The sequence below is a fragment of the Sesamum indicum genome, linkage group LG6, assembly GCF_026168435.1.
Source record: "Sesamum indicum cultivar Baizhima isolate 11 linkage group LG6, ASM2616843v1, whole genome shotgun sequence".
NCBI lineage: Eukaryota > Viridiplantae > Streptophyta > Magnoliopsida > Lamiales > Pedaliaceae > Sesamum > Sesamum indicum.
In genome coordinates, this window is record NC_142662.1 from 22692735 (window position 1) to 22706427 (window position 13693).

The 13693-nt window shown below is 37.2% G+C and overlaps 2 protein-coding genes across 2 annotated transcripts; one reads left to right on the forward strand and one right to left on the reverse strand.

The window, feature by feature from the left end:
* The first annotated feature begins 4699 nt into the window (after positions 1 to 4699).
* On the forward strand, positions 4700 to 9547 carry LOC105163793 (formin-like protein 1). The gene is made up of 4 exons (XM_011082261.3): positions 4700 to 6622; positions 6773 to 6978; positions 7611 to 7855; positions 8416 to 9547. Exons 1-4 carry the CDS (start codon positions 4911 to 4913, stop codon positions 9214 to 9216), a joined length of 2964 nt encoding a protein of 987 aa, XP_011080563.2. The 5' UTR covers positions 4700 to 4910; the 3' UTR covers positions 9217 to 9547.
* Positions 9548 to 9777: 230 nt separating this feature from the next.
* On the reverse strand, positions 9778 to 13661 carry LOC105163792 (Thioesterase/thiol ester dehydrase-isomerase superfamily protein). The gene is made up of 5 exons (XM_011082260.3): positions 12956 to 13661; positions 12250 to 12427; positions 10647 to 11122; positions 10424 to 10552; positions 9778 to 10181 (listed from the first exon to the last, which is right to left on the reverse strand). The coding sequence occupies exons 1-5, from the start codon at positions 13325 to 13327 to the stop codon at positions 10014 to 10016; spliced, it is 1323 nt and encodes a 440-aa protein (XP_011080562.1). The 5' UTR covers positions 13328 to 13661; the 3' UTR covers positions 9778 to 10013.
* Between the last annotated feature and the right edge of the window lie 32 nt (positions 13662 to 13693).

Here is a 13693-nt window from a genome sequence, read left to right on the forward strand (position 1 = left end):
TTAAAGGGATTCAAACCCACTACAGTAAAGTATTCTTACTGATCTGACAATATTATTCTTGATTTATAAAAGTCCGACACCTTCATGTGACTCTAATACACTATGTACAAGTTACAGAGTTCAAAACTCCACCGATAAGAACACCTTTCTTCGACTATTAAAAATCTCTGTTGTATAGTATGTAGGGTGACTGCATACGTAAGTCTATGTCTCAACAAGAAGAATAATACATTTTTTTTAATAAATGTAGAAATCATCTGCTAACACCACTAACTTCACCAGTAGTGAAGTTAGGGAGTTTAATGTTAAGATGCATAATCACTAATTACATGTTTTATCAAAATAATTGTATTTACACCCACTCTTATCTTTTGTGTAATTACAGAAACTACTCCTGATAGTCAGAAAGTAAAGATAGTTTGTGTAATGTTGTTGACGTATCTGGGGCGGTGTATGTGCAATTTTTTAAAAATTAGGAATAATTTGTATAAATAATGTTGACGTTTTTTATGAATAATTATCTTTTATTAATTATTTAAATACATTTATCTTAGATCTAAAAGTTGGTTTATATATGTTTAGCAACATAACAAAGGCACAAGATTCCAACTCTTAACATATCCTCAAAGAGTTGTACCATGTTGAGTTCAGACATCCTTATTTTCTATCACAAACCTAATTTTTCATGTTTACCACATGTCTTAATTAACTGAGTAGTACGGTGTTTGTAACAGCTTAAAATAAATATTTTTTAATTTATTATCAAAAATAAATAGAAAAGAATGTTTATATATATATATATATTTTCTATTGTTATTGAGATATTTAAATTAAAGTGATTTAAAATAAAAGTTATAAACAACTCTCTGCCAATTTCTGCACCTAATCATTGATAATGGGAAAAATGTAATTTTGATATTCTGATATAGGGGTGGTGGCAGTTTCAGTCCATGTTAATTTGAAATTTGCAATAAAAGGATTGTAATTTATGAAAAATGACAATTAATTTGGCGGAATTTGTCACATGATCGGCACGCGACATCTAGAAATTGGTGATTTTTAAACTTTCCGGCTAAATTAGGGTTTGTTAGACCGAAACTGTCGATTTTCATAAATTACAGCCCTTATTGCAAATTTCGAGTTAGTTTAAACTGAAACTGCCACCACCCATATATCAGCGGACCAAAATTATATTTTTTCCATCGATAAATTTATAAATATTAAATCACTTTTTCAAACATCGAACTTCAATTTTTTTTCATAATTCACTTTTATTTTAAATAATTCCTAACTTTTACTACCACTTGACCTCCAACACTCCAAATGTATCAAGAGGTGCAATGTATTGTGAAGTATAACAAAGAACAAAAGTCGCTGAACTGGCAGCTCAACATCTAATGCCGCAATTGTCGCTAATCTTATTGGCGCACATTATTGACTCTCCACTGCCCATACCCATTCTCGTGCTTTTCTTTCAACAACTACTCAACTTCACAATTTCCACCCCATTTCCCATTATCATTTCATAAAACATACTCCATCTATATTTTATATCACAATAATTACATTTATATCCTTAACTTTCAATCCATTTACACAAATCATCTCTATATTTTAAATAATTATAAAATTCACCATTACCAGTCTAAAAATAGGAATGGTTTATATAATAATATTAACGTTTTATAGGGATGCATGTGTAATTTTTTAAAAAGTAAGAATAATTTGTGTAAATTATGTCGATATTTCTGATGAATGTATGTATAATATTTCAAAAGACATAAATTAGATCATCTATAAATTATTGCTTTATTTGATATATAATAAATTAAATTTGATCTAATTTATCATATTGAGACTCCGGAATAAATTAAATAATTGAATCGCAATTTAATTTCTACTCATAATTATATCATAATATTGCTCGATGAAATATTAATGTAATTATATAGTTATCATTTATATAAAAAATTAAATATAAGAAAAAGAACTGATCACATGTTCAAAAAATACTCAAATGATTTTTGTAGCACGTGATGTATATAGAGTCACGTGCCCATCCACAATCTGCACACTAAATAAATACTCAATCATTCAAGAAAAAAGTTATGGCATGAAAAAGCTTCCCATTATATCTAGCAATACAATTAACACAATATATCAATAAATATTGATTTCCTAAAAAAAATTTGATAAATTAAATAATACATTAATTATCAATAAATTCATATTAAGTGGAATAAATACCCACACGTTTAGTGGGACTCGAACCCATAACTTCAAACTTATTCATAGGACATCAACCTTAACTATTAGATTGAGACATCGTCGGTGATGTGTGGACTATAATCGGGAACTTGGAAATGACCAATAAGTCATCAAAGATAATCTCGACGGCTTAAATGGCCCTGGATTCGTGTACTTCACGTTCTGCATCTTTTTTATTCGATCCCGACCCAACTAAAATTTGATGATATACTTGATTTTCAAAATCTGGATTAACGATTCATGATGAATCGTACAGCTTGACAAAGCATATAAATATACAATTCAGTGACGTAACTTATAATTTTTACTGTTTTGTTTGCACTCTCGTTTTCTATCCCGTTCGACCTTTCTAATCTAAATATTTAAGGATTATAATCAAAACTTATCTAATATTGTTCTTACGAACGTTTGTGAACGCAGCTGAACTAAAATAAATTTGAACTTAAAATCGGAGCAAGGAGACATCCTTAGTTCAATCCAAATTCAGACACATTTTTTTGGAGTAAGAAGTTAAAAATGAACACTTTGACTTCATTTCTTCATAATAATCTTAGTTTTGAATCGATTTTAATGCTCATAAGTGCAAGATATCTTTGTTGGGTTGTAAGAGAGATTTTCGAGGAAACTTGTCCACCTATTTTGCGCCGATTTTTTTATTGTTATATAATTTAGGATAAATTACAATAAAACCCCTCGGAAATACAAAATTCCATTTTTGATCTATTTTTGTTTTAAATTACACTAGTACCCCTTCGGAGCATTCTGTGTTTGCCACTGTACTTTTTTTGTTTGAGTTTAATTGGACTGAAAATGCTGAAATCAATCAGAAAATTATATAAACTTACAATTTTGACTCTCATTTAGCATTCTGTATAATTTCGTGACAAAAATATCTTAATAATATTTAATATTTATAAAGGATAATGTAACACACACACACATATATATATAAAGTCAGGTGTGATTGTAATAATATATTATTTTAAAATTTTTATTATTGTGTAAAAAACAGTCATTGGTGAATCAAAAAACTAGTCATATTGTTTGTAATTTATATGTATTGTTGAATGAGCCGTAAAGTAGAAGTTGATATATTTATTTCAAAACCTAATCAAATGGATACAGTTGTAAACACAGAATTTTCAAAGTGGGTGCAAATATAATTTTTTTAAAAGAGAAATATAATTTATTACAAGCGTAATAATGTTATAATTTAACAATTCATATATTTTATTGTTTTTCAGCAGGCATAAACAAGCTACACATCAATTTATCATAATGAATATGATTATGTTTTTATATGTCATGAGAATATTGTTACCAAATACAAATAATATTCACAATATAATAATTATAAATCACAAAAATTACTCAAGCATGAATAGATTTGACCACAAATGATCCAAACTTGAATTGAATATTTTGAAAATAAGTTTGAGTTTGAGTTCAAAATTTCAAATTTAAAGAGTTCAAGGGTTTGTGAAAATAAATTCGAGTTTTAATCTTAGTATTTTAATAAATTTAGCTCAAATTCGACTAAATTATATCCGTATTTGTTAAATAGATGCCCACAGGGGCGTTTCTTGCACAACATGTTCCGCCGTACTTGTATTTGATTTTGATTAGTGCAAATTGTACAATAACTTTATTCTACCACATATAATCTTCTAGACAATTGATGACGCAACGCCTTCATCGAAATATTAAGTAAAGTTATCAAATTAAAAAAATATTCTTTTAATGATAAAATGTATTGAATAATGAGTTTAGCCCACATATTTATAGGCTTACGGTGAAGAATTTCAGTAGAACTAGACTAGAAACAGTCCTAATCGATCCTCATCAAGAATCTATCTGTTCTCCACCATTAATGATTGTGATTTAGTGGTTAAAATTCAATGTAGTGATACTCATAATGTGGATTCGAATCTTACAAAAGCATTTGATGGAACTAAAAGTACGACCTAATCCTTGTATTGATTCATATGCAGATAGACTTGGCGATAATAGATCAGTTACAAGGATATCGGCCATTACACATAGTGGAGACGCAATTCCGTTTGTATTCTTGGGTTGGTTATGTAATTCTCGTAAAATAAGGAGTGGTTTCACAAATACAGGAAAACCTGTGGGTTTGAGTGTAATTACCTCAAAGTTAAAAATTACCAGTCAAAGCCTACTTTTTGCTGATTTCATTGAGAGAAAAAAAAAAAAGAAAAGAAAAGAAAAGAAAGGGAAATGAGGGAAAGAAAGAAACAGCATGAAGGGGGTCCACCAGCACCAGCAGCAGCAGAACAGAATCTTAGCTGTATGCATTCATGCAATGTAAGAAGCAACAATAATCCACTTCTAATCATAATTAATTAATACTAATAATCACACTCTTTACTATTACTGTAATAAAAACCAACTCTACTCTCTCTCTCTCTCTTCTCCTTTCCACTCTCTCTCCTATTCTCCATTTTCCTCCTCCTCCACCTCTCCCCATGTAGATTTCTCTCTCTCTCTCTCTCTCTCTCTCTCTCTCTCTCTGTGAAATGTGAATACCGTCTCCGACACCTTCAGTTGTTCACACCTAATTCTTGCATTTACTCTCCCTCTCTCTCTCTGTCAAGCACGCAGAGTGTGAGACTATACCAAGAATGCCGCCCTCCACCACCACCTTCTTCCTCCTCCTTTTATCCTTGATGCTCAGCCCCTTATCTGCCGCCCCCCTCCAGAACCGCCGCATTCTCCACCAACCCTTCTTCCCCGAGGATTCCGTCCCCCCATCCCAACCCCCTATCCCCTCTCCCCCATCCACGCCCAAATATCCCTTCTCTTCTTCTTCTACACCTAACAACACCCCCTTCTTCCCATCTTACCCCTCCCCCCCGCCGCCCCCTTCCCCCGCCTCCTTAGCTTCCTTCCCTGCCAACATCACCACCCTCGACGTTCACAACTCCTCCAAATCCAAATCCGCCTCCTCCAAGCTCATCGGAGCCGCTGTTGCTGCTGTAGTCGTCGCCGTCGCCATCGTCGCCGTTGCAGTCTTCCTCCACCTTCGCAGGCGCAACAGAAACCAAAGATCATCATCCTTCGACCACTCGAAAACCCAAAGATCCGATAGCAACAGCACCGCGACTACAAGCCACCACGCTCCAAGTAACCATCACCTTCCGAAGCTTCAGAGACCTTCACAGACCAGCTCAGAGTTCTTATACCTGGGTACTTTGGTGAATTCACATGCCGCTGGAGGCGGCATTGCCGGTAATGGAGGCAGTAGCACGGTGAATGATATCAATGCTTCTAATTCGCGGAAAATGGACTCGCCGGAGCTCCGCCCGTTGCCTCCGTTGAACACGCAACAGAGTTTCCGGCGGAATTATCGAAATAATGCTGATGTTGCATCCAGTAAAGATGATGAAGATGAAGAGTTTTTCTCTCCCAAAGGCTCGTTAAACGGCAGGGAGAGTTCTATTGGCACTGGATCAGCTTCTAGAAGGGCATTTGCCGCCATAGAAGTGGAGAATTTTAATGGGTCTACTTCAAATTCTTCCTCTACCTACTCTTCTTCGGTTTCTGGATCGGGTTCCGGGTCTCCGGTGAGGTCCATTTCCTTGAGTCTGTCCCCAGCAAATAGTTTGAGCCCGAGGAATTCAATGCCCAAGTCGCCTGACTTAATCGAGATTCAGACCATTGGGCTGTTGCATCGGGAAATGCCGACCTCCCCTCCCCCTCGAGGATCGATGTGTAAGGAGTCTGCATCACCGTCACCACCAAGTTCATCGTCGCCGGATAGATACTCTAGGAGAAGCGAAGAGTCGTCGCCACGGATTTCGAATATATCAGATCGGAGTGTGGACTCTCCAGTGAGGTTTGGCAGCCGTGCACAGCATAATGCCAGTTCTATTCTGAAACCGCCATCACCTCCTCCCTCGAATCGTCAGGAATCCCCACCACCGCCACCACCACCACTTTCCGCTCCCTCTCGACCACCAGTTTCTGTTCCACCGGCGCCTCCGCCTCCGCCACCACCACTGAGTAAAGTATGGGATAGTCCTAGAACTCCAACCCCTCCTGCCAAAAAGCCCATTTCCCAGCCACCCGGATCGGTTACGCCCTTGAGACCGATCTCTATCAGGACCCCCACGGTGATTTCTCCATTTGAGTTGCCCCCAAAAGATTCAGGAGTTGGGGAGAACGATGAGGATGAAAGATCTACAATTAAAGAAACAGAACACTCAAGTGAGGGCGTGGAGCGGAATGAGGAAGCTACTCCTAAACCAAAATTAAAGCCATTGCATTGGGATAAAGTAAGGGCAAGCTCTGATCGGGAAATGGTGTGGGATCAACTCAAATGCAGCTCTTTTAAGTATGATTCTCTCTACTTCTTATTATGGATATGGTCATTTCTGGAGTTAAATTGTGTTCTCATTTTGTTAGTTTAGTTGTATTAATATGTGTAACTGTTGGTTGAATGTAGTTTGATTAATAGCCTATTTGCCGGTTGAACTGTGTGCAGATTGAATGAGGAGATGATTGAGACATTGTTTGTTGTGAATACTCCAAAACCAACGCCAAAGGAAACAAATAGGTGGCAGGTTCTTCCCCCTCCCGGCCAAGACAATGGTAATAGGGTTCTTGATCCCAAGAAGGCACAGAATATCGCAATTCTGTTGAGGGCACTCAATGTCACTGTAGAGGAAGTTTGCGAAGGTCTTCTGGAAGGTATTTTTAAGCATCTTTTATGGTTCTAGGATTCCAAGATTATGTGGATCTTTTTTAGTGATTAGCTTATTGTGGAAGACACCTATGCACTTGATGTGTTTGTGTTGGTTGTAGTCTACCGTATTGCTGGGTTCGATGTCTTTAACATAAAAACTTAAATATAATTATGTCTGGGTTTTTTCTTGTTTGGAAAGACCGAAATTGTTGAGAACATTGCTGTGTGAAATTATACATTTCTATGTGATAGTAAGGGCAATATATATGTCTTCCGCCCCTCTTTCTCTCTCCCCCCTGTTGTTTTACTTTGAGTTCTGTTGACCTCTCATGCTCTCCGCTTTAAAGTTTGTTGTATTTCAGTGACCTCAATTCTTGTAAGCTTTGGAGTGCGTGACATCCTTTCAATAAATCATACTCCTGGTGGTCAAAATGCACTCAGATATGCATATTTAGTTTCTCTGACTAGCTATAACTTTGAGAAGTAGCTTATTCGTTCATTTTTGCCGTAAGATCTCTTTCAAGAAATTGGCACGTTCAAATCAGGGTAACAAGGCAACAATATTTCAGAAATTTTATGGTTATGATTTCAGTTCCCTGTACACATGTGCCTTATTTCATTTTACCTTTGGAATCAGGCAATACAGATATGCTTGGTACTGAGCTTCTTGAGAGCTTATTGAAGATGGCACCAACTAAGGAAGAAGAGCGTAAGTTAAAAGAATATAAAGATGCTTCTCCAACTAAGCTTGGGGCTGCAGAAAGATTTTTGAAGGCCGTTCTTGATATACCCAACGCATTCAAAAGAGTAGATGCAATGTTATACGTGTCCAATTTTGACTCTGAGGTTGAGTACCTCAAAAAGTCCTTTGCAACTCTTGAGGTACTATTTCATTTAAATATCCACTTTCAGGTTTAGTCTGGAATCTTTATTGTGTTGATGCCTAGAAACTTGAACTGTTGAGTTGTAATGGGATTGACGAAATATCATTACCAAACATAGCTACACTGAACTAATGGATCCAGTGGAGACCGCTTGGGACCTTTTAAATATGTGTTCATCTGTTTGCTTGTATGGTAGTCCTGTCAATACCAAAATATTAGGTCTCTATTCACTTCATACTTTCTTGTTCTCATGGATTAAAAGAACTTTCTTTACAACTGTGAATGAATCATTACATTATTAATTAATATGTGATTCTGCCTTAGATGGGCTGAGTTGTTTGTTGTCAGTATCTGATTGCTTATAATGTCTACTTTGTTAAGATGTGATATGCTAAAGTAGCGCCCACTTAAGTGTTAAACCCAAAGTTATCCAATTTGGTCTATAAATCTATAAACTTCATAACCAGAAAAGAAGGAAACTGAACAATGGGTAGAAACTTCATTTATACTTATATGTATTGCTCGATGAAGCCAACTTAGAGATTTTTGGTGCTACAGGCAGCTTGTGAAGAATTGAGGACTAGCAGGATGTTTCTCAAACTTCTGGAAGCAGTACTGAAGACTGGAAACCGCATGAATGTGGGAACAAACCGGGGTGACGCACATGCCTTCAAACTTGATACACTCCTCAAGCTTGTTGATGTCAAGGGAGCTGATGGGAAAACAACACTTCTACATTTTGTTGTTCAGGAAATAATTAGAAGCGAAGGTGCTCGTCTTTATGGTGGGAGCGCAACTGAGACCTCTGCCATAAATGATGATGCCAAATGCAGAAAGCTGGGTCTCCAAGTCGTTTCGGGTCTCAGTTCCGAGTTATCAAATGTAAAGAAAGCTGCTGCTATGGATGCAGAAGTGCTTAGCTGCGACGTATCCAAGCTTTCAAAAGGAATTGCAAATATAGGAGAGGTTATAAGATTAAACAAACCAATTTCGATGGAGGAAAGCAACACCAATAAGTTTTCTGACTCTATGAACAGCTTCATGAAAAAGGCTGAGGAGGAAATTATTAGGATCCAAGCCCAAGAAAGTGTTGCTCTGTCTCTGGTGAAGGAAATAACTGAATATTTTCATGGAAACTCAGCCAAGGAAGAGGCTCATCCTTTCAGAATCTTCATGATCGTGAGAGACTTTTTGACAATTTTAGATCGGGTCTGCAAGGAAGTTGGGATGATAAATGAAAGAACCACAGTCAGTTATGCCCACAAATTTCCAGTTCCAGTTAACCCATTGCTACAGCAAGTTTCAGGGGGGTTTCACAATGAACGGCAACACACTTCCTCTGATGAGGAGAGTTCTTAACATTTAGCTCTCACATGAGGTCGCATTTTCTCAGGTGTCTCTGACAATGAAAATTGAAAAGTGTCCATTTACAATGCGGTCAGCAGGAGCTTCCTGGGATAGTGCCTGCCCACTTTTTAGGTAAAAGCATTTTCATTGTAACATTTTGTATTTATTATATAGATTGAATGTACAAGATTTTGTAACCTTCAGGTCTTATAGATGTATACAAAGAAAAATCTTTTGATGCAACAGGGACTCATATTGACAGGGTGGTATTCTTTTCTGTATTTCTCCTGTAAAGCATTTTGGTTTTGGAAATCTTGCTGTAAATAAGCATGATTCGAGGTTACCAATTCTCAACCCTTTCATTAATTTTTACATGTCATCGTCCTTTCCTGCTTCATCTTATTTCAGTTACTTATCTAGTTAGTTGAGATATAATTTACATTTCTCTGGAAAATAACCTCTTGGAATTTCACTTACTACCCTCTGAAGCTCTGTAGAATAAGTAGAATAAGATACAAAATAATCTGCAGAGTGCAGCCGTAGTATGAAAACTGAATGAAATGGAGTAAGCAATTTCCTCAGTATAATAACATGCAATAATGCTGATAAATTTAGTCACTAATTCATAAGCAGGAACAACATATAGTCAGATTTCATAAGATGTTTCTCATTACTTTTACATACAAGAATTTATTAAGATTAGTTGCTCGTATTCGAGTTTTCCACTGGTTAGATATGCAAGGACTAAAATTCCTACGAGTATTACAGCAAGAACACTATAAGATGCGGCAAAGTGCCTAGTGTGAAGTTCAGTGGTTAACGTGCATGATCGATTGCCAAGAATCAGCGTCCATGCGCTCAACAATTCTGTGTGCTTCCTCCTCCGTTGCTGGAACCACCTTTCTGATCCTTTGGCCAGCATTCTTTGCCTTTGCCTCAGGCCGAACAGTGAAGGTGAAGTAAAACCTATTTGACACCTGCCAGAGAAATTAACAGACATTTAACTCCACGTTAGTTAGAAACATAGTAAGGCAGTGCATCTCAATCAACAATTTTTTGCTTCTTGACCAAGCAGAAAAGAGTAGCGGAACTGTTTCAGTGTCTTTTTTTGCATGCCTCAGTGAATTCATCGACCAAGGGTTAGTAAAAAAGCTCAATGATATTCAACAAAGATTATTTACTGCAAGTCAAGCTCGTTTGCTGAAGAGAGCATGCATACCTCAGTAGACCTGAATTCAGGCCTCGTAACATGAGCAACAACTTCTACATTGATTAACGGCTGATCTGAATTCTCACGTTCTGTATACAACACACATGATTTGAATCGCAAGAAATCTCCAACATCCACCTGCATTACCAATAAAAGATAGCCACATAATGACTCCACGAAACTTGGGAAGATGAAAGTAAAAACAAAATGGAGTTCACTAGGAGAAGTTTACTGGTCTGAGGAAATCAACATGATCAACTTCCAGAAATGATGGCATCATGCCTGCAAAAGTGTAAGCTGTTGAAAAAGCTAATTCAAAAGCTCTGTGCATCAGAAACCCTCCAAAGATCCGACCATGAATGTTTCTTTGCTGTGGCTGACAAATTAAGGAGTTCTCAAGGCGAGTGTCTTTGAGAAGAATGCTGTCTCTATCTGCGAGTGCTGGCATGTCACAGAAGATCCGTCCCTCAGCCAGTAATGCTTCAAATCTATTAATCCCTCCATTCTCAATCTCAATCACCTTATGCTCATCTCTAATCTTCATTTTTCTCAGTTTATACTGTGTTTCTGCTGCTTCATAGAGTAGCTTTTCACTTTCTGTCTCAGGAGCCAGCCGATTCACCTGAGCAGCTTTGCCTGTCTTGTAGTCGCGAGCCACAAAAATGAAGTTGGCAGTTAGTGCAACCGAATCAGTGGCTTCAGCTGTCCCTGTGAAGGAAGGCTTCTCCGCATTAGAAACTAAAGATTAGGAGAAAAGGTGCAAGAGAAAGATTCCTCATGAGTTACAATTGCAAACTAAGGAATTGCTGCATGAAGATTAATAAGCCCTGAATCTAGCATATAGGTTATATAAAGGCTAGTTTCACCTATACCCTCTCTGACATAGCTACATTATACTTCTTCCCATTGAACATTCAAAATTACATCTAAACTGCCTTTGGAAATGCTTTGTTTACGTTACACGTTTCTAACTACTTGCGTATGATATACAATGATGAAAGAGTTGAAGATGTCAAGACCTAGAAGACATGAAAGACGAGCAATGCTCAAGAGTGCTGTACAAGTGATGATGCTGATGAAATCATTCTAGTGTATAAGTTTTTGACATTAAACGTAATGATACTCATGCTACGGCATTTTGTAAGATTGTTTCTAAGTAATGCATTTAATATAGTGATAGCAGCAGGAACTAATTCATTCAGTTCCGTGAAATATCTTTTAACATTATAAGCCTTACATACACATTTATCACCATTTCCAAACATCGCAAGGACACTCCTAGTGGGAAGGGCATTACAACCAAACCCTTACAACTACAGAGACTTTACACGACACGTTTTAGCATTATGCAAGCAGAAATCACATCATAATTAATTGAGCATATACCATAAGAATGTACTATTAATTATGTGCACACTTGATAAACATGAACGTAAATAAAGAAATAAAAGCATAGATGATGTACATTCCGTTTGTTCGTCTTAAAGATGTAAATATTCTCCTGAAAAAATCCTCCAAGTATTGGCCCCAGAAAGACACTCGTCACACTCCAACTATACATCCAAGGACAGAATGGACCATTTAATAAACTTACCATTTGATTATACTTTTAATTTTTTTAAATTAAGGATAAAATGGAATCGGATGACTCCAGAGTCGAACAAAAGCTTTTACCATAGAACCTTACATGCCCAAATCAGCCGACAACATACATTAGGAGGGTTTTATTCCTACTCCTTTTGTGGGTGGGAGGGTTCTAAGTTGTAAACAAGAGCATCAGTGAAACCTTAAAGTAACTTCAAGCAGGGTCATGGTATTGGTAATAGGAAGAGTACCAGTAGCAGGCTGAGTGACATTAAGCTGAATCTCAATAGAAGACCGGCCAACCCAAGTAACAGCACCAGATATTTGCAGATCAACATCGACACTGATGGGCTTCTTCAGCACCATTCTGTCAACAGAAGCAGTCACCAGAAGGAGTGGCCTAGTTGTGCTATCTTCATCTGAACAGTGCTAATAGACATGGGAGAAAGAAAGGCTGTAAAGAAAATAATATACTGCCAACATCCAGCAATCCGTGAATACCATTTGCATTTCATAGCAACAACTCCTATCACCATAATAGGCAACTAAAACTTGAATATCTAAGAACTTCTATCAAGTGCAATGGAAATCGACACAAAATGAGACTTCACATCATTGATTGCCGGTCAAAAATGCAGTTTGAGATGGGTCTATGCTTTGATTACACAGAGCACTTGACATCATGATCAGTTTGTCAAAAACACTAAATCATACTTGCTGTAAATACAACTTTCCCAGCAAAACTGCAAAGAATCGGACCTTCCATTCAAACTATTCAAACATGGCAAAAAAGCAATGCATTAACCCAAAACATCATCTGCATATATGCATAAACAAACATACAGACACCCACAAATACTATTGCCGAAAGCTGACAGAGAGAAATGAATGCAGAGATAGAACATCATCTCCAAGAATTTCATGCTAAACACACCAACCAAGAGTTGTCCATTGTACCTTGACCGAAATGGTACCAGCCAGAGCATCAAGATCTTCAAGCAACTTCCCAATTCTGACCTCATTCCAAGGATCCCTATACTGCTCTCTCAGTATGTAATCAGTAGAGAAGTTGTAGAGAATAGTCATTCTGCTCTGGGAAGGGGTTCTTGTGAGCAATTCACTTTGTGGGGGTGCATCAAGTGGGGGATCAAGAAGCCTTTCAAAGATTTTAGACCTTGTTTCCCAGAGAGCATGTGTCACTGGTGAATGGTACATCCCAGGCCACAAACTCAGTGGTTTTCTTGTCGAAGAACTTGAATCACTCATCTTGGGAGAGCCCTCAAACGGGGAAGTGAAGGTGGAAAAGATGGGAATCGGATTGGATTCCATCGAAAACTGAAATTAAAGGCAGTTCTTGAACTAGGCTTTCTCCTTGATCGTTGGAAAACTAATTGCAAGGCAAATATACCAATTCTTGATCAACTTTGGGAGAAAAGAATGGGTTCTGTGAGGGGTAGATTGACTGAGCAGATGACTGATAGTTGACGGGATTTGAGAGAGTAATTATGATCGAAACGGCCCAGAATTGAGGGAAAGGCAGTGAGAAGATTAGCAGCAGAAACCTATAGTTATGGTTTTGGCTGTAGAGTTGATAGAGAATTCAACTGATGATTTTGAAAAGCAACAGTTTTTGCGTGACATACAATCAATTCGTTGTTCTTTCTTCGACGACGAGTAATGTTATAATTATATTTT

Excerpts from the sequence above, each read along its gene's own strand:
- LOC105163793 (XM_011082261.3), top strand. The coding sequence starts at position 4,911 with ATGCCGCCCTCCACCACCACCTTCTTCCTCCTCCTTTTATCCTTGATG. Across the intron at positions 6,623-6,772 it reads CTCAAATGCAGCTCTTTTAA|ATTGAATGAGGAGATGATTG; the intron begins GTATGATTCTCT and ends AACTGTGTGCAG. Across the intron at positions 7,856-8,415 it reads AGTCCTTTGCAACTCTTGAG|GCAGCTTGTGAAGAATTGAG; the intron begins GTACTATTTCAT and ends TTGGTGCTACAG.
- LOC105163792 (XM_011082260.3), bottom strand. The coding sequence starts at position 13,327 with ATGGAATCCAATCCGATTCCCATCTTTTCCACCTTCACTTCCCCGTTT. Across the intron at positions 12,428-12,955 it reads CTGGTACCATTTCGGTCAAG|CACTGTTCAGATGAAGATAG; the intron begins GTACAATGGACA and ends CATGTCTATTAG. Across the intron at positions 11,123-12,249 it reads TGTCACTCAGCCTGCTACTG|GGACAGCTGAAGCCACTGAT; the intron begins GTACTCTTCCTA and ends CTTCCTTCACAG.